Raw genomic sequence first — 25580 nt, 5'->3', positions numbered from 1 at the left:
CAATATTCAGTTCGTTAAACAAGGGGATCTCATTGTACCAGCCTCCTCCCCCAGGTTACGCTATTATATAAATGGATATTAGGCAGTATGGGCTAATTGTACGAGAAGTGGGGTCTGCTTACAGGAGCAAGTAGTGCCTTTGATAAATCTGTGCAAACAGATCACACTGATACAATTAACATCGTATTGCAGTGTCACACTTTTATTTTGAAATATAAAGGATTTTCCCTTTTGTCATAATCTCTAGGTAGGGAAAAAAAGTTCAAAATACACATTATTTGTAAACTCTCCAGTACACTTTGTGATTAACACTCTCCCGCCTTACACTAATTAAAAACAGTCTCACTTGAAATCTTTATTATGTTTACTTATAGCCCATCAAGATTACTTTGTTTTTGGCTCAGTTGAAAGATGACTCCATTTCAAAGCTACACATGTGTCCATCAGTTATTTGATAAGGTAATCTCATGACTAACGTCAAAACATGCGGAGTCAGGGGAGAAGCAGCAGAATGGATAGCAAGCTGGCTACAGAAACAGGAGAGAGAGTTGGGGTTAAAGGTAGCTGCTCAGATTGCGGAAGGTGGGAAGTGATGTTCCACAAGGATCGATGCTGGACCCGCTACTGTTCACCATTTACATAAATGATTTGGGCTTGGGAATTGGAAGCACAATTTCAAAATCTGCAGATGCCACCAAAAGGTTTTTTTTTGTTAATACTGGAGGGAGGCTGCGGCAAAGTACAAGGCATTAATAAACTTGCAGAATGGGCGAGTAAATGGCAAATGAATTTCAATATAGGCAAAGGTGAGGTGGTGCGTTTTAGTCGGAGGAATAAGGAGGTCATATATTCCTTACAAAGAGGAGTCTAAATGAGGTAGAGAAGCAAAGAGGTCTAGGGATATAAATTCACAAATCATTAAAAGTAGTAACGCAAGTTAACAAAGTCTTAAAAAATGCCACTGGGATTCATTTCTAGAGGAATAGAATTGAACAACAGACAGACACATATTCTGAGCACTGAAACTGCAGTGACAAAAATGATCTAAATGCATTGAGTTACATCAGGATAAACAAACGGTGATCATTTACCTTGAAGTCACCATGCAAATATTGCAGAGGACTGAAAGACTTGGATTTCTATAGTGCCTTCATGACCACCGGGTGTCTCAAAGCACTTTACAGCCAATGAAGTAATTTTGGAGTAGTCACTGTTGTAATTTAGGAAAGGTGGCAGCCAATTTGCGCACAAGCAAGCTCCCACAAACAGCAACGTGATGACCAGATAATCTGTATTTTTGTTATGTTGAGGGATAAATATGGGTCAGGACTGGAGAAAAGCTTGTGTAAATAAGTCACTTGAGCTAACACTCAGTTTATATTCCAGTGCTAATAAATGTATAGAAAGTATGCTTTTATCTTTTAATAACTGTAGAAAAAATTTTACAAAATCACACACAGACTAAAAACAGTAACACTACTGAATATGGCTATGTACAAGAACATGTTTAATGGCCTGTGTGGTCAATGGGGATGAGGGGAGAGCGCGACAGGTGGAGGAGGGAATAGAGAGGTAACGCTAAAATAAAGGGACAGTGTTTTACTTGGTCACATTGGCCACAATTTTAACACAGCTTGATGTCAACAGCACTTGTTTCAGTACCTACTGCATTCCTGTACATATTTTTAGTGTGAGATGTACACAATCTATAATCGTCTCATTTAACAACAGATTTCACAGATATGCACTGTTTTCAGACGGACTATACTGTAGTACAGTTTCCACCCAGCAGCAAACAGAAACACAATATGCTCATCACATGAGCAGTTCTACCATCACTGGGACACAGTGCTAGATTCCAGAAGTGAATTTTAGCGAGACTGATCAGGGCCGACCAAGCTTTTTGACTTCTGTTTTTGGAAGACCTGCCAATGTAACTCAGTAGCAATTCATACCGTAAATCTAAATTCCAGAGTTTGCAAATACTTTCAAAATTAAGATTAAAATGTCAAAGTTCCTGGAAAATAATTTTAAATATAGTATACTTTATCTTTTTAGCAGCACCTTCATTCTGCCATTTTCACGGGTTGAAGTACAAGATCTAACGATGTTCAATCTTGTTGAAGCAACCCTTAAAATTGAGATGCACAAAGTTTGACAGGTGAGGAAGTCCGTACATGGTACATCCAGGGGGACGAGTCAAAAAATTCCTAATTAAAAAATAAATCCTGCTTAGCATCTGAAAAGAAATACTTTAACCTCTCTCAAACTGCTGAGGAATATAGTTCCCTTCGAGTGCCTGCAGTAGTCCCTGGCAGTGTACCAGAACAGCATTCCTTTCTAACTCTGGCCATCAGCCCAAACGCTGACATTGCCCAGACACGATTTCTGTTTGAATCAGGACAAGTTTCACTGGGCTTTGCAGCATCCATTTCAAAGAATACATAAAAACAGCCAAATCAAAACTGGCTCCAACTGCTCATGGCAGAGCTCAAAACCTGCAGTTATAAATCACCTACCAAGCGGTGTCCATCTCAATGGAAAGTCAGAACTTTGTTTGTTTCTTAACTCAACTGTACTAACAGGCTGTATACGGCAGTAAAGCAATGCTCGAGGGCCAATCACAATTATGAAACAAAATGTAAGAATCCTTAAAAGGTAACCATGTGTGGAACATAATTTCCTAATAGAATAAATCACATCCGATCTATAAAGTGGCAGGTTAAAAACAATGAATGTTTCCAGGGCAACAAAATCAAAAATATAAAATGACAGCAGTTTCCCTTTCATGTATATTACTTCAAAAATTGTAACAACTGTACCTTGTTCCCTCTCAGTACTTTTTCAATTAATAAATCTTGGATTTGTATTGTGTATGGTTAGGGGTGGAGTGGAGTAGTGACCCCCTCTGAAGTTTCTAACTATATTTACCATGTCTGTACAAGTTCTCAGTTTTATAATACTCAAAAGTTGATTTTTTTTTTTTTACAAAGTATCATTTTATTAAGACATATATGTCAAAAACTTTGTTTCATAGAAAAAGTTCTTTCTCCCCCCACAAGGCTTTAAAAAACTGTTGAAACTTTATGCGAGACACATCCACACTTGCTTTCCAAGCGATCCTGCAGATATTTCACTGCCTGAAACAGGCAGCACTTGGCCGATTCAACAAATTTGGAAAATTCGATTAGCCAGGATGGGAAGATTTCTACAGTGCTCATTATAAATAGCTCTGGCTGGAAACTGCTTTGCATTGTCTCACAGTATCACCCTATTGCTTCATCTCGTTTATGGAGATCGTCGGCCTTCCTACTTCTGATCTGTTCCTGGCGACGCAAACATGTCATGGGTCAGGTGTGTTGAGTATTTGTGTAGTGGCAGTGGCTCCTTTTTAAGTGCAATACGCTTTGGAACGGCGTTTCCGTGGAACTTTTTCATGTGCAGCCGCAAGCTCCGTGCGTCGATGTGAGGGTCCAGACAGACGGAACAGATGTACGGCTTTTCCCCGGTGTGCTCACGAATGTGATGCCGCAGCGAGCGCGGGTCGGCCCAGGACAAGCCACAGGTCAAGCACTGGAACGGTTTGAGGCCTGTGTCAAAATGAGCACAGAAAAGACAACACACTCTGTCAAAGGGTCAACTATCAAGAATGAGATTTAAGTACAAACCAGTGTATCTGACAGCAAATTTGAGAGAGCAGCACAGTAGGGCTACGTCAAAGTCAGACTCCCAGCAGAGGACCTGACTTTGACAAGTCAAGACAGCTTACAGATCAGAATGTTACAAATTCTTATTTTGCAAAATCAGCACAGGTTAGCATAACATCACTTTACAGCTCAGAAGGTGAGAGATTTTTTTTTAAATCTATGCACAAACTACATTTCATTTTGGTTGATAACACAAGTGAACACCAAGAGATGGAAATGTTATAAAAACAGAAAATGCTGGAAATCTCAGCGGGTCAGGCAGCATCTGTGGAGAGAAACAGAGTTAACGTTTCAGGTTGATGACCGTTCGTCAGAACTGCAGTTCTGAAGAAAGGTCACAGACCCGAAATATTAACTCTGTTTCTCTCTCCGCAGATGCTGCCTGACCCGCTGAGATTTCCAGCATTTTCTGCTTTAATTTCAGATTCCAGGATCTGCAGTATTTTGCTTTTGTAGTGATGGAAATGTTACTTCGTCTTAGACTCCAATGGTACCTGTGTGTTGAGTCATGTGTTTCCGATAATCGTCGATCTGGTGGAATATCTGGTCACAATGCTCACACGTGTGCTCTACAGCTCGACTGATTCGCAGCCTGTCTTCGCAATGTGCTCTTCCTGTCTGTTTGCAGTCACAAAACACCTTGCCACATGTATCGCACCTAAGCAAAACAGGCAAGTTGTTGTTGTAATGGTCAATGCTACCTGCCACTGCACAAGATCACGAATCTTAAGCTTTCTCTCCACTCTTGAGATCTCCTCCCTGGACCTTTCCGTGTCTACCCATAATGCCAGCCTGGGTGACGTGACCTCTCATTCCCTCCTACAGTGAGAGAGAGTCTGACTCCCTTCATCAGAAGCACAACCAAAAATCAGCAATTTGTGGCATGTATCCATCTCCTATTTACAGCCTCATCACAGTTCAATAGCGCACTAAATTACAGTGCCACAATGCTACCAGTTTCAAATAATGCACTTAATTTGAGCACAGTGTCAATTAATAACACTCTTCAACAATATGTTTTAAATGCACTTTGTGCCCAGTTTAATGATATATTGTTAATACATTAAAGATTCTTACATCTGCATGTATTTCCTGTTGTCACATTTTTGTAAATCTTTTCCATCATAAATTCCTATGTCCGTAGTTCTAATAGAAACTGCCACGTAAACTTGTCAGGTTGTATTTACATCCTCTCATCAGTGAAGATACTGCAGTGTCTTGGTTTAATGTCTTCCGGGTCCCCAGCCAGTACTGCAGAGAAACAGCAATGTTCCAACTCTACTTCCCAAAATGCTGAAAGTTTTGCTATTTAACTATACAATAATATAAAATCAACGTATTATTTAAAAATGAAGGCAGACTGTATGATTTTAAAATGTGGACTGAGTTACATCTGATCCAATTATCCTTGACCTCTAACGCCAGTTCACCTGACACTAGGTCTCGACTCCCCTCCTGCAATGCCATGGGAGATTTAGGGCTAGACTTTCCACTAGGGGGCCATCGCCCCAAAAAATGGGTGATGTTCCAGCGATGTGGGACGTCTCGGCCTTGCTGATCGCCGGTACAGCGCCAATTTTTTTTTGGGCGATTTTCCACTTGACCTTACCCCGGCAATGTCAAATGGGCGATGTGATTTTTGGGCGATCGCATCTAAAACTGAAGTGAAAAAAAAGCTTTCCTAGCAACGGTAGTGTGCGCGTGTGCTTTTTTTTTTGCCGTGTTGAGAGAGGTCAGGGGTCATCACACATGCTCAGAAGCAGAGGGAGGCTCAGAGAAGAGAGAGATAGAGGAAAAGTCTTGCGAATATCTGTTAAGCTTGTGTCTGTGTAGATGATCCTATTTTATTTAATTTTTGAAATAATATCTGTTTGCAAATTATTACTTACCACATCAAATTATCGTAACCCTTTAATATAAAAATATAAATACTGTGTAAAATAATAATTTTACTAAGTAACATTATGGAGGCCGAATTGGACCGTAAAAGGGCTAAGCCCTTCAGCGAGGAGGCGAACGAGGCTCTGGCTGGTGAGCGGACTTAACACGGGGTGGGCAGGGGAAACCTCCACCCCGTGCATACCATCGCATATGGGCAGAGATTGCCGACAACATCAACGTCCAACGAAGTGCGGATTCCGGATCAGTGCCGCAAAAGATGGAACAGCTTGCTGCACGCTCCCAGAGTAAGTTGCATTTTATATTTAAAATTATACATATTTTATATTTAACTGATTTTGGAAATTTAAATTGCAATATTCAATGTCATTTCGTTATAGTATTAATTAAATTATGAATTAATTTATGCATCATAAGACTAAGTTGAAGTTTATATTGTGCAATATTGTTCATATTTTTCACAATCAATGCAAGGTTCTAATCGAACATTCAATCTGAAATGTTTATTACCAAGTCAATTAGCTTAAGCCATGCAATGTTATCATTTACAGAAGAAGATGTCACTAAATAGGGCCGAGCAAAGGAGGTCAGGCGGTGGCTCAGCTCAGCTTCAAACTCTGAGTGAATATGAGGAGCTTGCGGTGGCCCTAGTGGGGCCTGACAGCCGTTCGGTCACAACCAGTGGTGTGGCTGAACCCACCCTTGAGTCTCGTGAGTAATGGGAACTGTGCAATGTATCAAACATTATCAAATACATCTTTAAAATATCTTACATACTCTTGTAATGTTCTTCAATGATAATGCTTTATGATTTTTGTGGTATTCATGATTCACGAATGAGGTCATGTCAGCCCTGTTGAACCATTGTGCATATGGGGTATTGAAAATTAGTCATATGTATTGGGTTACTGAAAAAGTGTTATGTATTGATATGTATGTTTAATAATAATGAGCACCATTAATTTCCTATTAAGTTGTATTTAAATGTTTTATAAATGTTTAGAAATGTCATTTGTATCTTTAAGGGCAAGTGTTGGTGGAATCTGAACGAGAGACATCGACGAGTGTGCAGGAGGGACAGGACGCGAACTGTGGAGGAAGAGCAGGAGGTGAAGGAGGCTTTGGAGGAGGAGGCGTTGGAGGAGGATGACCTTGTTTTTGTGGGGGGGGGGGGGGGGGGGAGCAACCTGCGGCCATCTCAATTGAGATGGAAGAGGCACCGGGACCAAGCGGTGTACAGGTGGTGACGCCAAGGCGTCAAATTTTGCCAACGCCGATCCCACGGAGGGCTTACCATGGAGGGCAAAACGGAGAGCTTGCTATCCCTGTGCAGCGAGACGGTCGCAATCGGTCGCGACCTTATCCAGGGTTTCGCGGGTTTCTCCACAAACTGGAACCAGTTCTCCGCAACCTGGAGCGAGTCCAGCACGAACTTCTCCAACTGGTCTTCCGCGCAGTCACAGACAGCACAGTTCGTGAGCAGACTGCCGCAACCAATGTCCTTCGGCATGCGCTGCTGGCTGCACACGGCGCTGCACCCCAAGGTGTCGTGTCAGCTCGCGAGACCCCGAGCACACCGTTCCTCCGGACTCTGAAGTCAAGCCTCAGGCTTTAACTTCCTCTCCTTCACCTCCACCATGGCAGGAAGTCTTGCCGTCCCACACTGCACAATGTCTTGGTGTCGGTTAGCGTAGACCAAAACGGGCGGGTGGGGTAAAAACACTGGGCGGGAAAGGACCTGGAGGGAAACGTGGCTGCAGGTAGGGTGGGGGGGTTTGTTTACCAATGTTTACTTGTTTAATTTTTTGAATAGTTATTGTAAATTGTTATCGTTATAGTTGTCTTGATGTTAATTGTTATTGTTATCGTTGTGTTTAATTAGTTGGGATTTGAAGGGAAGGGTGGGTTGGGGGGTGGGTGGTAGGTGGAGGGAGGGTGTTAGTTTATTAAAATTAGTTTCATATTTTGTTAATAAAAACCTTTTTGAATTCAACAAATTTTTTGGTGACTTCTATCTTAGTTACATTAGTTAACAAATTTACAGTTGTTCATCCTTATTTGTTTATTCTCTTAATATAGCAGTGCTTTCCTTAAACTTTACTTAAAGTAACCATTATTGCTGATGATAGGCCAGTACAGGCAAGACAACAATGAGAACCCCACGCAAATGAAATTTTTGATTAACCATAACTGTAAATGAACATTTGAAAATCCACAATGATAGTTCATGCAAAGCGTTCATTAATTAGCTGCTGACCAAAAGCTTAGCAGCTGTGTAACTGCCCCTGGCTACTGGTCTTTGGGAGGGGAGGAGTGGTGTTCCCGGTGCTAGATCGCCAGGCTGATTGCGCTCCCCTATGTCCTCACCTGCGTCCTCTTCCTCCTCGCCGACTGGTTCTTGTCTCCCCTCCTTCTGGAGGTGGTTCTGCAGTCCAATCTAGCATTACTTGTCCTCTTCTGAAAGCTAGGTTATGCAGCATGCAACACACCACAATAAACTCTGCGACCTGGTCAAGGTGGTACGGTAGGCTGCCTCCAGAATGATCCAGGCACCTGAAGCGCTGCTTTAGGACTTCAATTGTCTTTTCAACGATGTTGCGAGTCGCTATGTGACTTTCATTATACCGTTTCTGTGCTTCAGTGACAGGATTACGCACAGGGGTCATCAGCCAACTGGCAAGGCCATATCCTTTATTCCCCCAGCATCCAACTGTGACCTTCTGGCTGATTGACAAACAGGTCAGGGATAGCACTTTCACGCAAGATGTGCGCATCATGGATCCTGCCAGGAAATGTAGCATTCACTGTTAAGATTGTGGTCGACAACAAGCTGCACATTTAGGGAGTGGAACCCCTTTCTGTTACAAGACACCTCCGCGTTCTTTAAGGGTGCTTTCAGGGCAATGTGCGTGCAGTCTATTGCTCCCTGCACCTTGGGGAAGTCTGCTATTCTCGAGAAACCCAAAGCCCTCTCGGTCTATGCCTCCCTGGTCATTGGGAAGCTTATGAAGTCCATCCTGCGAGCGTAAAGGGCTTCAGTCACCTGTCGAATGCAGCAGTGTGTGGCGTGCTGAGAGATATGGCAGATGTCACCAGCTGAAGCCTGAAAAGATCCTGATGCGTAGAAGGCTAGGGCTGCAGTAACCTTCACCTCAACGGACAGTGCATTTTCAGACAAGTTCAGGTAAGATTGCTTTTCCAAGTACCTTCGTTGGTTATACGATCTCCTCCCCTGTCTTCGTCTATGTCTACGCAATTCTGTGCCACCTCTTCAATTGATCTTTTCAGTAATCAGTGTGTGAGCAGTTGCAATTAAAGGCAGGGAAAGCATAGGCCCCATATCACTATCAATAATTACTTTCACTAATTTTGATAATCTCTCTACTCTATACTCTCTAATCACTGTACTCTGCAGTCTCTACATTGTATAACAGTCAGTTTGATAGGCCCCAACAATATCAGTAAATAATTTAACTTTGTAAAAGCTATTTACAAAATAATTTCAATATATAAAACTTATTTACCAAAAATACCTCTTTATATTCCCTGTTCCAATATTCTGAGTACAATTATCTTTAAATGAACTCTCTAAATAACTCACAACTAAGCCTCCACCCTTCCTCCGATCTTCAAAATGGCGTCCGTAGTACCCATTTCCTTCTCTTAAAAGCAGCTATTTCTCAGCACTCTTTTGGACCTTGCATCAGCCCAGCAAAGTGCATGCTAGGTGCCGAAACTTGGGATGGGCCTTGTGTGGGCAATTATTTGGGTGATCATCTTGGCGATCAAAGTGGAAACTTAGGCACCTGTTTTTCCGGCGATGTTTTGCGCCTAGTTTCCACTTTCTGCTCAAAATGGGCGATAGAGGTCAGTTTTGGGCCATAGATGGGCGATGTGAAGTGGAAAGTCTAGTCCCAAGTTTCTTTTCCCAATCAGAAGGCACTGTCTCTCCCTCGAGTCTTGTACCAGGCACCCAAGAGGCCATTATTCATATATGCCGAGGGGCTATTCAACTGCCTGGAGCTTCACCCAATGTCTATAAATGTACACTTTCCAGAAGAAGACACTGGATGGTGATCAGGAGCAAAAATTCTGATTGATTTCTCCCCCCCCCCCCCCCCCCTAGCTTATAGTAGTTACATAGAACGTACAGCATAGAAACAGACCATTCGGCCCAACCGGGCCGTGCCGGTGTTTATACGCCACACGAGCCTCCACCCACCCCTCTTCATCTAACCCTATCAGCATATCCTTCTATTCCTTTCTCTCTTATGTGCTTATCTATCTTATCCTTACAGTTTAACATCTGTAGTGGGTAAAATGCTTGAAGCTATCATTAAGGAAGAAATAGCGGGACATCTAGATAGGAATAGTGCAATCAAGCAGACGCAACATGGATTCATGATGGGGAAATCATGTTTAACTAATTTACTGGAATTCTTTGAGGATATAACGAGCATGGTGGACAGAGGTGTACTGATGGATGTGGTGTATTTAGATTTCCAAAAGGCATTCGATAAGGTGCCACACAAAAGGTTACTGCAGAAGATAAAGGTACGCGGAGTCAGAGGAAATGTATTAGCATGGATAGAGAATTGGCTGGCTAACAGAAAGCAGAGAGTCGGGATAAATGGGTCCTTTTCGGGTTGGAAATCAATGGTTAGTGGTGTGCCACAGGGATCGGTGCTGGGACCACAACTGTTTACAATATACATAGATGACCTGGAAGAGGGGACAGAGTGTAGTGTAACAAAATTTGCAGATGACACAAAGATTAATGGGAAAGCGGGTTGTGTAGAGGACAGAAAGGCTGTAAAGAGATTTAGATAGGTTAAGCGAATGGGCTAAGGTTTGGCAGATGGAATACAATGTCGAAAAATGTGAGGTCACCCACCTTGGAAAAAAAAACAGTAAAAGGGAATATTATTTGAATGGGGAGAAATTACAACATGCTGCGGTGCAGAGGGACCTGGGGGTCCTTGTGCATGAATCCCAAAAAGTTAGTTTGCAGGTGCAGCAGGTAATCAGGAAGGCGAATGGAATGTTGGCCTTCATTGCGAGAGGGATGGAGTACAAAAGCAGGGAGGTCCTGCTGCAACTGTATAGGGTATTGGTGAGGCCGCACCTGGAGTACTGCGTGCAGTTTTGGTCTGCACCTTACAGAGACGATTCACTAGGCTGATTCCGGAGATGAGAGGGTTACCTTATGATGATAGATTGAGTAGACTGGGTCTTTACTCGTTGGAGTTCAGAAGGATGAGCGGTGATCTTATAGAAACATTTAAAATAATGAAAGGGATAGACAAGATGGAGGCAGAGAGGTTGTTTCCACTGGTCGGGGAGACTAGAACTAGGGGGCACAGCCTCAAAATACGGGGAGCCAACTTAAAGCCGAGTTGAGAAGGAATTTCTTCTCTCAGATGGTTGTGAATCTGTGGAATTCTCTGCCCAAGGAAGCAGTTGAGGCTAGCTCATTTAATGTATTCAAATCACAGATAGATAGATTTTTAACCAATAAGGGAATTAAGGGTTACGGGGAGCGGACGGGTAAGTGGAGCTGAGTCCACGGCCAGATCAGCCATGATCTTGTTGAATGGCGGAGCAGGCTCGAGGGGCTAGATGGCCTATTCCTATTTCTTATGTTCTTACATGAATTTATACATTATTGATATTGTCTATGTAGTGCTCCAACTACTGCCCCAGCTAAATCAGCACAGGCTGGGAATCAAACCTAGGAGTTTCCAGTCTGCATGACGTGTGATCTGTTAAGCTTGTCTTGACAGGGGGTGGAGTGGGACTGCACTAATGTGCTCTATTATGGAGCTGAGGGTTAACTCCACTCCGTGTCGTCTCCCATCTCAACTGCAGCAAGGTGCCAAGTGGCGGTCGGCCAACTCCTTCGGGGAGCAGGCAGCAGAGAAAGTGAGAGGGGCATTCGGGGAGAGGGTCTTGGTTGGGCTGTGCGGGTTGACCGAATTAGCAGCCGCCTACTCCCAAACAGATTGTAGGCTGGGAAACACCAACAATGGGAGAAGTGAGGGGAGAAAGGAGCATGTCGACTTCTCCTACCTGTTGGAACATCTGTTTTTCTCCCGAGTGAGCTTTACCATATCGAGTCACAAAGCCAAGAAAGGAGGTGTTCAATTGACGTATGTAACAGAGTCAGCAGGAAGCGACCGTCATTAGATCAGTGTTGCTCAGTGAGAGCAATCACAGGCACAAATCACATCCTGCTACAGTGTGCAGGAACAGTGGAGCCAATGGACTAAGTAATGAGAGAATAAGATGGATCTGCAATATTATTGATTACAAAATAACCAATCACAGTTGGCAATACAGATAACAGAAGACCCCCTCATTCATGCCTTTGTTACCTCTCGACTTGACTATTCCAACGTACTCCTGGCTGGCCTCCCACATTCTACCCTACATAAACTAGAGGTGATCCAAAACTCGCCGGCCCGTGTCCTAACTCGCACCAAGTCCCACTCACCCACCAACATTGGCTCCCAGTTAAGCAACGCCTTGATTTCAAAATTCTCATCCTTATTTTCAAATCCCTCCATGGCCTCCGTCCCTCCCTATCTCTGTAATCTCCTCCAGCCCCACAATCCCCCCGCCGAGATGTCTGCGCTCCTTAGCATCCCTGATTATAATCGCTCAACCATTGGTGGCCGTGCCTTCTGTTACCCAGGCCCTGGAACTCCATACCTAAACCTCTCTGCCTCTCTACCTCACTTTCCTCCTTCAAGACATTCCTCAAAACCTACCTTTTTGACCAAGCTTTTGGTCACCTGCCCTGATTTCTATTTATGCGGCTCAGTTCCAAATTGTTTTATCACATAATATACCTGCGAAGCACCTCGGGACGTTTTATTACTTTAAAGGCGCTATATAAATACATTCTACACTGTGAGCAGAATGATCTATTTAATAAGCAAATGTATAAGTTCTATGTTTCATCTTTCAAAAAGAAGTTTAAATAAGAAATTTGCTGTGAGTGAGGATGAATGCAAGTATTATCTTCTAATAGAGCTGTAAATAAATTAGTGACTCAAGGAGGACTAGGTTAATGCATTCCCATTTCACCTCAAGTACTTGGATCCAACCCAGCCCAGACTAAAAGTCTCCCCTTTCTGCCAGCTTGAATGGTCCGAAATGAAGTTCATTTAAACTGTCACAATCCACTTCTCAGCCCCAGCCAAAAAAAGCCTGCTCGTCGCTTGGTTTAATTACCAATATCTCACTGTGATCTTGAAAGGAGGCTGGCTCAGAAATGCAAAACTCACATCAGTGCAATAGGGGTTGTTAGGTAGGACAGGGAGGGTTGCTCTGTATCTGGTCCAAACCCAACCTGGGAGTTCTTCTTGCTGCCAATAATTGCCACGAGTGGGAAGTATTCCATTTCCCAGCACTGGACTCAAAATTGCACCTTTTTTTCCCCCCGTTGAGTATGTTGCATCTGAAGTCACCGCTGCTTTTCTCATGGAAACACCTCGGCATGCTCACGAGCCACATACTAGGCAGTCCCTCATGACGAGGATGATGCTCTTCACATCAAAAAATGATGGGCTCACAGGTGTTACAATGAGTTACATCTTAAAGGGTGGAAGATGCTTGTGCGTGGATTTTTTTAAACATGTGGTGACTGTTGCACACCAGCCACCACACGGGCTTCACAGAGCTAGGTCTTGGTCCAGTGGCGAGGATTGACCAAGACAACTGGAGACCAAGCTCTGTTGCGCTTCACCTGGGCCTCCTGACCCCGCTGCTGTTAAATGCTGCGCTGCTCCTGGGCCACGGCCATGCCGCTGTTAAATGCTTCACCGCCCCCCCCCCCCCACCCCTCGCTGGGCTCGAACGCCGCCCCTCCCCCGCTGGGCTCGAATGCCGCCACCCCTCCACCGGCTGGGCCCGGATCTCAGCCCCCCCGCTGGGCCCGGACGCTGCTCCTGCTGGGTTCGGCACAACTCAACTCAACTAGCCAACACCTCAACGGCAGCAGCTGGGAGCTAGTCAATATTTGCACTCTGGCAATTCCTCAATGTCTAGCGTTCAGATGATTGCATTGACATATTCCTCTGATCGGCTGCCAAGGGGGCCGACACCGGCATTAACTGGAAAGGCTTTCATTCAGTGAATTCGCAGTTAGCATACGATGCCAGAAACATACTCTTACTAATTACAAAACACTTTCATCCTTGCCAATACAAAATTAGGCAAAAGACTTGAGAAGTGAACACTGGCTGGCTGCTAGACAAGAAATTAACAGCAATCCCACTGTCTTTTTCCTAAATGGCTTAAAAAAGAACAGAAAACAAAACAGGTTTTAAGGACATGCGCGCTTTAAGGATATACAGTCCTACAGTATTGAAAACAATACTCAACTGATTATAGGAGAACTTCTCTTGTGAAAAGTGATGTTTTTTCTTATGACGATTATAACCTGAAGGCGTTTTAAATCTCTTTCCACAGAGAATACAGCAATACTGCAGTTCATCTATCCAAAAAGAGAACAGACAAAACTGTAAATATACACTTTAACATGAGATATGAATTTAAACAATAGACTGAAAAGCCAGTATCAGCTTACTCAATTGGTAGCATTTTTGCCTCCGAGTCAGAAGGTTGTGGGTTCAAGTCCCACTCCTGGACTCAAGCACATATTTTAGACTGATCATCAGGGAAGTGCAACTAAGGTTCACCCGACTGATTGCTGAGATGGGGTGGGGATTGTCCTATGAGGAGAGATTGAGTAGACTAGGCCTATATTAGTTTAAAAGAATGAGAGGTGATCTCATTGAAACATATAAAATTCTTACAGGGCTTGACATGATAGATGCAGGGAGGATGTTTCCCTTGGCTGGGGAGTCTAGAACCAGGGGTTACTGTCTCAGAATAAGGGATAGGCCATTTAGGACTGAGATGAGGAGAAATTTCTTTACTCAGAGCGTGGTAAATCTTTGGAATTCTCTACCCCAAAGGGCTGTGGAGGCTAAATCGCTGAGTATATTCAAGACAGAGATCGATAGATTTTTGAATATAGAAACATAGAAACATTCAGCCCTTCTAGCCTGCACCGCCATTCAATGAGTTCATGGCTGAACATAAAACTTCAGTACCCCCTTCCTGCTTTCTCGCCATAACCCTTGATCCCCCGAGTAGTAAGGACTTCATCTAACTCCCTTTTGAATATATTTAGTGAATTGGCCCCAACCACTTTCTGTGGCAGGGAATTCCACAGGTTCACCACTCTCTGGGTGAAGAAGTCTCTCCTCATCTCGGTCCTAAATGGCTTACCCCTTATGCTTAGACTGTGACCCCTGGTTCTGGACTTCCCCAACATTGGGAACATTCTTCCTGCATCTAATCTGTCTAAACCCGTCAGAATTTTAAACGTTTCCATGAGGTCCCCTCTCATTCTTCGGAACTCCAGTGAATACAAGCCCAGTTGATCCAGTCTTTCTTGATAGGTCAGTCCCACCATCCCGGGAATCAGTCTGGTGATTCTTTGCTGCACTCCCTCAATAGCAAGAATGTCCTTCCTCAAGTTAGGAGACCAAAACTGTACACAATACTCCAGGTGTGGCCTCACCAAGGCCCTGTACAACTGTAGCAACACCTCCCTGCCCCTGTACTCAAATCCCCTCGCTATGAAGGCCAACATGCCATTTGCTTTCTTAACCGCCTGCTGTACCTGCATGCCAACCTTCAATGACTGATGTACCATGACACCCAGGTCTCGTTGCACCTTCCCTTTTCCTAATCTGTCACCATTCAGATAATAGTCTGTCTCTCTGTTTTTACCACCAAAGTGGATAACCTCACATTTATCCACATTATACTTCATCTGCCATTCATTTGCCCACTCATCTAACCTATCCAAGTCACTCTGCAGCCTCATAGCATCTTCCTCGCAGCTCACACTGCCACCCAACTTAGTGTCATCCGCAAATTTGGAGATACTACATTTAATCCCCTCATCTAAATCATTAATGTACAATGTAAACAGCTGGGGCCCCAGCACAGAACCTTGCGGTACCCCACTAGTCACTGCCTGCCATTCTGAAAAGTACCCATTTACTCCTATTCTTTGCTTCCTGCCTGACAACCAGTTCTCAATCCACGTCAGCACACTACCCCCAATCCCATGTGCTTTAACTTTGCACATTAATCTCTTGTGTGGGACCTTGTCGAAAGCCTACTGAAAGTCCAAATATACCACATCAACTGGTTCTCCTTTGTCCACTTTACTGGAAACATCCTCAAAAAATTCCAGAAGATTTGTCAAGCATGATTTCCCTTTCACAAATCCATGCTGACTTGGACCTATCATGTCACCATTTTCCAAATGCGCTGCTATGACAATCCTTAATAACTGATTCCATCATTTTACCCACTACTGAGGTCAGGCTGACCGGTCTATAATTCCCTGTTTTCTCTCTCCCTCCTTTTTTAAAAAGTGAGGTTACATTGGCTACCCTCCACACGATAGGAACTGATCCAGAGTCAATGGAATGTTGGAAAATGACTGTCAATGCATCCACTATTTCCAAGGCCACCTCCTTAAGTACTCTGGGATGCAGTCCATCAGGCCCTGGGGATTTATCGGCCTTCAATCCCATCAATTTCCCCAACACAATTTCCCGACTAATAAAGATTTCCCTCAGTTCCTCCTCCTTACTAGACCCTCTGACCCCTTTTATATCTGGAAGGTTGTTTGTGTCCTCCTTAGTGAATACCGAACCAAAGTACTTGTTCAATTGGTCTGCCATTTTTTGTTCCCCGTTATGACTTCCCCCGATTCTGACTGCAGGGGACCTACGTTTGTCTTTACTAACCTTTTTCTCTTTACATACCTATAGAAACTTTTGCAATCCGCCTTAATGTTCCCTGCAAGCTTCTTCTCGTACTCCATTTTCCCTGCCCTAATCAAACCCTTTGTCCTCCTCTGCTGAGTTCTAAATTTCTCCCAGTCCCCGGGTTCGCTGCTATTTCTGGCCAATTTGTATGCCACTTCCTTGGCTTTAATACTATCCCTGATTTCCCTTGATAGCCACGGTTGAGCCACCTTCCCTTTTTTATTTTTACGCCAGACAGGAATGTACAATTGTTGTAATTCATCCATGCGGTCTCTAAATGTCTGCCATTGCCCATCCACAGTCAACCCCTTAAGCATCATATTAAGGGAATCAAGGGATATGGGGATAGTGCGGGCAAGTGGACTTGAGGCAGAAGATCTGCCATGATCTTATTAAATGGCGGAGCAGGCTCGAGCAGCCAAATGGCCTACTCCTGCTCCTAATTCATGGGGTGCAGCACACTGCCATCTTTCCGATGAGACGTTAAAGTGACTGCAGCATTTGCTTGCAAAACAACTGTCACTGCTCTTCAAAAGCAATGCAGTGGCTGTGACATGCTTTGGGACATCCTGAGGTCGTGAAAGGCACTACATAAATACAAGTTTATTCTTTATAAAATAATCATCACTTGATTATAAAAGAAAGTTTAGACTAGAGCTTACATACAGACCAGATGTAATTACCAGTTTGACCATAGCAGTTACCACTTATCTAATGCACTATGTTAATATGGTTCAAGAACATCTCTGAACTGGGAGCCCACTCCACAAAAAGGGAATGCGCAGTCTAGACAACATACCTGAGTGAGTGAGTTTGTGGTACCACAATGAACTGGCATTGAAATATCCTTTTCCACACAATTCACAACTGTAGTCCTTTACACCTTGGTGATATTTCATGTGAAGCTTCAAGATGTGGACGTAGGCAAAAGACTTGTCGCAGATCTGCCAAAGTAATTAAGAATGTTCATCCCTTTGTCAACGGCTCACAAGAGGAAGAAAGAGCTTCAGGCTCGTTGCTTTAGTCAACAGAATTGCTGCCGAAGTCAGAAGCTGGCGAGGCACGACACATGTCCGAAAGGATACAACACAAACCAAAGGCTTGGTCAGCTTTATAAAATCACAATAAAACAGGACACTCACTGGAACTTGTGGCCATGAGGGAGATTGCTCTGCAATTATGACATTTATAAAAGGATCACAAATGATCATCTGACTGGGGTGTTTCAAAATTATACTTGTGATGTAAGAAATAGAAATCACAAAGAAAGTATTTCAACACTAATGAAAAATGTTAAATTGGGGGTTACATTTTGGTCATCTGCCGCAATTTCTTCTTAAGTGGCTCAGTGTCAAATGTATTTGTTTCGTCTTATAACACTCCTGTGAACTGCCTTGGGACGTTTACAACGTTAAAGGCGCTATATAAATACAAGCTGTTGTTGTGACTGGTATCACTGGGAGTATACTTGGAAACCTAATCAACTGCGACAGATTGTATTGATTCAAAACATCGGCATCAGTTCTATGTGCGAGAGGACGTTTGATGCACTTTGTAGCAACTCTACAGTAAAGTCAAGGGCTGACCATTTTGCGAAGATAATGATCGTCACCCATCACTCACCAATCAGTGTACCATCAATCCAACATCAGAATCATTTCTAGGATATGCCAGTAAGTGTGTTTCATACAAATATTAGTGGGATATTACTTCTATCAGCCAACAGAACCCAAATGGCCATTAAACTGAAAATGATACTTGGAAAATGACGTGAGTGACTATTTTAAGACATTTACATCAATTGGTCAGTGAATTGCTGTACGATTAGCGGATATGCTGACCTGCAGCAAGATGGCAGTCATGGGACGTCAGAAGATCACATGTTGATCCTTCAGCTCTGGTGTTACAGGATCTCGATGAGGTGACCAACAGTTAATGATGTTATTTCTTTTAAACTAAAGTTCAGAGTGACCTTTAGCAATCTGGGCTCGACTCAGCTGTGGGAGCCCCAACATTAGAAATGGTAGCACAGGGGAAGGCCATTACTGGAAGGTCACATTTTTAGACACATACACCAGTGGGGTTTTTTTTGCATGAATACTTTTGGATTCAACTATTGAAGGTTTTATCCTGAACTACATCCCTTCAGAAATGACAACGACAAATGGATAAGTTCATCAAAACTGGCATTTATCCAGAACTGAGCCACTTGCAGTCAGCAACTCTGGTTGGCAGGCAAGCAAATGACCACTTTGCCAACGTCAACTGTGCTCTTTGAGTCGGTTGCTAGAAGAGTGCACAAGAACAGGGCAGGGCTGACTTGTCTTCTGTTATCCTCTATTTCCTTGCTGACAATGCCTAACCTTCACTCGGCCTCCTTTCCCTGTACAGAAGGACTAGAGCCTGCATCTGATCATCCTGTGCCACAATTCTACACCACCCGCAGTCTTCAGTTAATCTTTGCTAAAATATCTAACTCAATTAATTTTGTTTCAGAATAAAATGGAAAGTTTGAGTACCAAGACTAATCTGTAAGAATTGCAGTTCTTCCCATCCATCATTTGTGGCAGCATCACACTGTATGATGGGCTCAAAGTACAAATGCTCAAACTGTTTTTCCAAAGAGGTAAAGCCCAAACTTAGGACCATTTGTTATCACTCCGTTTCACTCATAAATGTGTCTCCAGGATTATTCTATGCAAAACTAGTACTTGTGCAACAAACTGCACAGCACAACACACAGCAGGTGTAGAAATTCACAGGACATCACATTGCAACAAAATCGCTTGGCCTAATCATAATACATTTAGAAGGTAGTCTCACATTGTCTGGATTCATTTTTGTAGATTAATAAAACCTCTCTCATCATATTGCAGATATATTATAACACCTCTGAAATAAAATACACCTTCTTGATCTGCAGTTGAAGCAGCCAGGAAGGTTCTGAGATTTATAATGAGATTATCACCGTCATGAGCCAATTACTATTGAAGAAAACCTCTCTCACATATTCTATGCTCTCTAATCTTTTAAGTTAACTTGCAATATTCGGATGAATACAATAATGGGTATGGGAGCATAGCGGATATATCACTGGACCAGTAATCCAGAGGCCTGAACAAATGATCCGGAGACACGAGTTCAACACGGCAGCTGGGGAATTTTAATTCAGTTAATGAACAAATCGGGAATAAAAAGCTAGCATCAGCAAATGATGACCATGAAACTAATGGATTGTCTTTAAAAAAAAACATCTGGTTCACTGATGTCCTTTCGGGAAGGAAATCTGCCATCCTTACCCGGTCTGGCCTATACGTGACTCCAGACCCATACTAATGTGGTTGACTATTATCTGTCCTCCGAAATGGAGCTCACCACCACCTTCTTGAGGACAATTAGGGATTGGCAATAAATGCTGGCCTTGCCGGCAATGCCCACATCCCGTGGATGAATAAATTAATAAGTAAATTGGAAAAATGAAAGCGAATTTCATATCCCAGTCAACCTACAATTTTCTGTCCTGAAATTCAATTGAATTTCATTAATTTATTCATTAGTGAAGATGGCATGTGGCATTGCTCCCACTGCCACCTCAGTGCCAGCCAGTTGTCGTGGTGCATATAGGTACCAACGATATAGGTAAAAAACAGGATGAGGTCCTACGAGACGAATTTAGGGAGCTAGGAGCTAAATTAAAAAGTCGGACCTCAAAAGTAGTAATCTCAGGATTGCTACCAGTGCCACGTGCTAGTCAGAGTAGGAATCGCAGGATAGCTCAGATGAATACGTGGCTTGAGGAGTGGTGCAGGAGAGAGGGATTCAAATTCCTGGGACATTGGAACCTGTTCTGGGGGAGATGGGAACAGTACAAACCGGATGGTCTGCACCTGGGCAGGATTGGAACCAATGTCCTAGGGGGAGTGTTTGCTAGTGCTGTTGGGGAGGGGTTAAACTAATATGGCAGAGGGATGGCAACCTAAGCAGAGAGACAAAGGGAAATAGAAGGGGGGGCAGAAGCAGAAGATAGAAAGAAGAAATGTAAAAGTGGAGGACAGAGAAACGAACCCAAGGCAAAAAGCAAAAATGGCCACATTACAGCAAAATTCTAAAGGGGCAAAGTGTGTTAAAAAGACAAGCCTGAAGGCTCTGTGCCTCAATGCGAGGAGTATTCGTAATAAAGTGGACGAATTAACTGTGCAGATAGCTGTTAACGGATATGATGTAATTGGCATCACGGAGACATGGCTCCAGGGCTGGGAACTCAAAATCCAGGGGTATTCAACATTCAGGAAGGACAGACAGAAAGGAAAAGGAGGTGGGATGGCGTTGCTGGTTAAAGAGGAAATTAACGCAATAGTCAGGAAGGACATTAGCTTGGATGATGTGGAATCGGTATGGGTGGAGCTATGGAATACCAAAGGGCAGAAAACGCTAGTGGGAGTTGTGTACAGACCACCAAACAGTAGTAGTGAGGTTGGGGACAGCATCAAACAAGAAATTAGGGATGCGTGCAATAAAGGTACAGCAGTTATCATGGGCGACTTTAATCTACTATTGATTGGGCTAACCAAACTGGTAGAAATGTGGTGGAGGAGGATTTCCTGGAGTGTATTAGGGATGGTTTCCTCGACCAATATGTCGAGGAACCAACTAGAGAGCTGGCCAATCTAGACTGGGTGATGTGTAATGAGAAGGGACTAATTAGCAATCTTGTTGTGCCAGGCCCCTTGGGGAAGAGTGGCCATAATATGGTAGAATTCTTTATTAAGATGGAGAGTGACACAGTTAATTCGGAAACTAGGGTCCTGAACTTAAGGAAAGGTAACTTCGATGGTATGAGACGAGAATTGGCTAGAATAGACTGGTGAGTGATACTTAAAGGGTTGATGGTGGATAGGCAATGGCAAACATTTAAAGATCACATGGATGAACTTCAACAATTGTACATCCCTGTCTGGAGTAAAAAAATAAAACGGGGAAGGTGGCTCAACCGTGACTAACAAGGGAAATTAAGGATAGTGTTAAATCCATGGAAGAGGCACATAAATTGGCCAGAAAAAGCAGCAAACCGGAGGACTGGGAGAATTTTATAATTCAACAGAGGAGGACAAAGGGTTTAATTAGGATTGGGAAAATAGAGTATGAGAGGAAGCTTGCTGGGAACATAAAAACTGACTGCAAACGTTTCTATCGATATGTGAAGAAAAAAAGATTAGTGAAGACAAATGTAGGTCCCTTGCAGTCTGATTCAGGTGAATTTATAATGGGGAACAAAGAAATGGCGGACCAGTTAAACAAATACTTTGGTTCTGTCTTCACGAAGGAAGACACAAATAATCTCCCGGAAATACTAGGGGACCGAGGGTCTAGAAGGAGGAACTGAAGGAAATCCTTATTAGGCGGGAAATTGTGATAGGGAAATTGATGGGATTGAAGGCCGATAAATCCCCGAGGCCTGATAATCTGCATCCCAGAGTACTTAAGGAAGTGGCCCGAGAAATAGTGGATGCATTAGTGGTCATTTCCAACAGTCTATCGACTCTGGATCAGTTCCTATGGACTGGAGGGTAGCTAATGTAACACCACTTTTTAAGAAAGGAGAGAGAAAACACGTAATTATAGACCAGTTAGCCTGACATCAGTAGTGGGGAAAATGTTGGAATCAATTATTAAAGATGAAATAGCAGCGCATTTGGAAAGCCGTGACAGGATCGGTCCAAGTCAGCATGGATTTATGAAAGGGAAATCATGCTTGACAAATCTTCTGGAATTTTTTGAGGATGTAACTTGTTGTAGGAGGTAGGCACCTTTAGATTATACCAGAATACTAGGCATTAGGCACCTGCTAGATATATCAAAACTCACATAAGCTTAAAATGGACACACACATAAAATGGCTGCCCAGGCATGATGGGAAATCAGGTAGTCAAGCTGTGAACTGTTGAACGTTCAATGACCAAGCAATAACCCTGTGAGGCCCACTGTAGGAATGCCTGGGATGCGGGAAGACAGAGATAAGAAGGAAACCATCTCCTGTGAACAAGGTCATAAACCAATTAATTCCCCAAGAAGAAAGATAAGAGGGAAACCATCTCCTGTAAACAAGGTTATAAACCAATTATTTCTCCCAGATGAAAGAACTAGGGAGAGAACCTATAAAGTCATCGATCAGCCCAAGCTGACAATAACCGAATATATGGTTCCCTGGATACTAGGGGAATTCTATTGGGTTAAAAGAACCTATATGTAATCTATAATCGTTGTGATTGGCTTGTGTCCAGCCGTGATGGGCTGTGTAGCTGTAGTAAACTGTTTTGTAACTGTTGTGAAACATATAAAGGTGCATGTAATCCTTTGTTCTGTGGAGAGAAACCTGGATACGGTCCTGAGTTTTTCCTCCCCGCTGAGCGTTATTAAATGCCGCCAGGCGTTGGAACCGACTCTGAGTGTTGAGTGATTCTTCAGAGAAAACACTAACGCTAACATAACTCGTAGAGTGGACAAGGGAGAACCTGTGGATGTGGTGTATTTAGACTTTCAAAAGGCTTTTGACAAGGTCCCACACAAGAGATTGGTGTGCAAAATTAAAGCACATGGTATTGGGGTAATGTACTGACGTGGATAGAGAACTGGTTGGCAGACAGGAAGCAGAGTCGGGATAAACGGGTCCTTTTCAGAATGGCAGGCAGTGACTAGTGGGGTGCTGCAGGGCTCAGTGCTGGGACCCCAGCTATTTACAATATACATTAATGATTTAGATGAAGGAATTGGGTGTGATATCTCCAAGTTTGTAGATGACACTAAGCTGGGTGGCTGTGTGAGCTGTGAGGAGGATGCTAAGAGGCTGCAGGATGACTTGGACAGGTTCGGTGAGTGGACAAACGCATGGCAGAAGCAGTATAATGTGGATAAATGTGAGGTTATCCACTTTGGTGACAAAAACACGAAGGCAGATTATTATCTGAATGGCGGCAGATTAGGAAAAGGGAAGGTGCAACGAGACCTGGGTGTCATGGTACAATCATTGAAAGTTGGCATGCAGGTACAGCAGGCGGTGAAGAAGGCAAATGGCACGTTGGCCTTCATAGCTAGGGGATTTGAGTATAGGAGCAGGGAGGTCTTACTGCAGTTGTATAGGGTCTTAGTGAGGCCTCACCTGGAATATTGTGTTCAGTTTTGGTCTCCTAATCTGAGGAAGGACGTTCTTGCTATTGAGGGAGTGCAGCGAAGGTTCACCTGACTGATTCACTGACATAGGAGGAGAGACTGGATCGACTGGGCCTGTATTCACTGGAGTTTAGAAGGATGAGAGGGGATCTCATAGAAACGTATAAAATTCTGACGGGACTGGACAGGTTAGATGCAGGAAGAATGTTCCCGATGTTGGGGAAGTCCAGAACCAGGGGACATAGTCTAAGATTAGAAACATAGAAAATAGGTGCAGGAGTAGGCCATTCGGCCCTTCTAGCCTGCACCGCCATTCAATGAGTTCATGGCTGAACATTCAACTTCAGTACCCCATTCCTGCTTTCTCGCCATACCCCTTGATAAGAGGTAAGCCATTTAGGACTGAGATGAGGAGAAACTTCTTCGCTCAGAGAGTTGTTAACCTGTGGAATTCCCTACCGCAGAGTGTTGTTGATGCCAGTTCATTGGATATATTCAAGAGGGAGTTAGATATGGCCTGTACGGCTAAAGGGTTCAAGGGGTATGGAGAGAAAGCAGGAAAGGGGTACTGAGGTGAATGATCAGCCATGGTGGTGCAGGCTCGAAGGGCCGAATAGCCTACTCCTGCCCCTATTTTCTATGTTTCTATGTGCCAAGGTGGATCAATTCAGCAACTATACACCATGGAAGGGGTTACAATATGTGAAGGGTGTGCTGGGGACCGCATGGTGCAGTGGGTAAAAACCACTGTCTGTTCACCTCCCATGTACGATTTTGAATTCAGCCCAAAAATAATGAGATGAAAGTTTCCTCTCTGTCTGCTGGCTATAGGGGCCTCCGTGAAATTAAACTGGTGAATCAAGGGTTCCTTCACCAAGCGCCCAAGCAGAACATACCCCTAATCTAGTAGAAGGATGGCTGGTGTGGAAGTAAAAAATGTCATCCTGCTGCAGAAGTGTTTTGAGGTTAAAGTTAAAGTATATTGTTAAAGGACAAACGGTGGAACTGTACTGTGTATCTGGCTGTGTTATACGTGATCTAGTAGTGTTTAATGCTAATAATGCATGCGCAAAATGGCTAAACGTTCCATTGCCCACCATTGTCATTCCTCACCTGGATGAGAAGATAAAAGATACCATAGGGTATACTGCTCCCTGTGAATATTTAGCAAAACAACATCCTGTTATAGAGAAAGATTTTCCCCATGAGCAACGGCACCTGTAGCATAATGTTAGAACTAAATATGTAACTATAGTATTAAATGTGTGTGTAAAATGTATGAAGGTGGCTGCTCGTGGTTCAGCAAAGCCCCAAGGGATTTCAGCCAGCAGAAAGAGACTGCATTCCTAGTTACTGATAACTGCTGTTTCTCACACGGCAATACACATGAGCTCTGCAGATGTCCCTAATCAACAGGCTTTCAGGCCTCAGACAAGATGTCCTGGTTCATGTTAGTCCTGTTACAGAGTCGTATTGTACTAAGATAAGGAGACTGCCCAAAGACAGCACCCAAGGACAGTAAGATAAGGGGGGGCCCGGACCATGTCACAAGACCATGAATAACCCTTAGCAACACATGAGGCAATCACGCAGTCACCTAATGTTTAGAGACCACTTCCATTGGTCTATTTGAATCTATATGTAATCTATAATCAATATGATTGGATAGTGTCCGGCCGAAATGGGCAGATGTAACTGTAGTAAACTGTTGTAAAACATATAAAAATCCATGAAGCCCTTTGTTCGGCGGAGAAAGGTACCCGGACCCACCAGTGGCTTCATCTCCCCGCCGGCGTAATAAACTGTTTTGATGTATGGACCGACCCTGAATGACGAGTGATTCTTGGAGGGTACATTCGCGCTAACAATCCAATATTATATAGCTTAACTCGTAGCTCAATGGCGAGAGCCTGTAATCTGTTGCCGTTTGCTACAAAGGGCACCA

At 43.5% G+C, this 25580-nt stretch overlaps 1 protein-coding gene across 5 annotated transcripts in view; it reads right to left on the bottom strand.

The window, feature by feature from the left end:
* Window positions 1–1407: 1407 nt before the first annotated feature.
* Window positions 1408–25580, bottom strand: part of LOC139226395 (zinc finger and BTB domain-containing protein 11-like) — a 42861-nt gene continuing 18688 nt past the window's right edge. For 4 of the 5 annotated variants that reach the window (XM_070857138.1, XM_070857139.1, XM_070857140.1 and 1 more), the window contains 4 exons: window positions 17268–17412; window positions 13995–14106; window positions 4202–4365; window positions 1408–3590 (listed from right to left, as the gene is read on the bottom strand). In XM_070857138.1, the coding sequence (XP_070713239.1) occupies window positions 3310–3590; window positions 4202–4365; window positions 13995–14106; window positions 17268–17412 (702 nt within the window). In that variant the 3' untranslated portion in view covers window positions 1408–3309. Of the gene's footprint in view, window positions 3591–4200; window positions 4366–4784; window positions 4959–13994; window positions 14107–17267; window positions 17413–25580 lie in introns of those variants that run through there. The other variant, XR_011587252.1, reaches the window with a different exon arrangement.

The sequence above is a fragment of the Pristiophorus japonicus genome, chromosome 16 (genome assembly GCF_044704955.1).
Source record: "Pristiophorus japonicus isolate sPriJap1 chromosome 16, sPriJap1.hap1, whole genome shotgun sequence".
Taxonomy (NCBI): Eukaryota; Metazoa; Chordata; class Chondrichthyes; family Pristiophoridae; genus Pristiophorus; species Pristiophorus japonicus.
The sequence above is the reverse complement of the archived record's forward strand: the minus strand, read 5'-3'. Positions and strand labels throughout refer to the sequence as shown.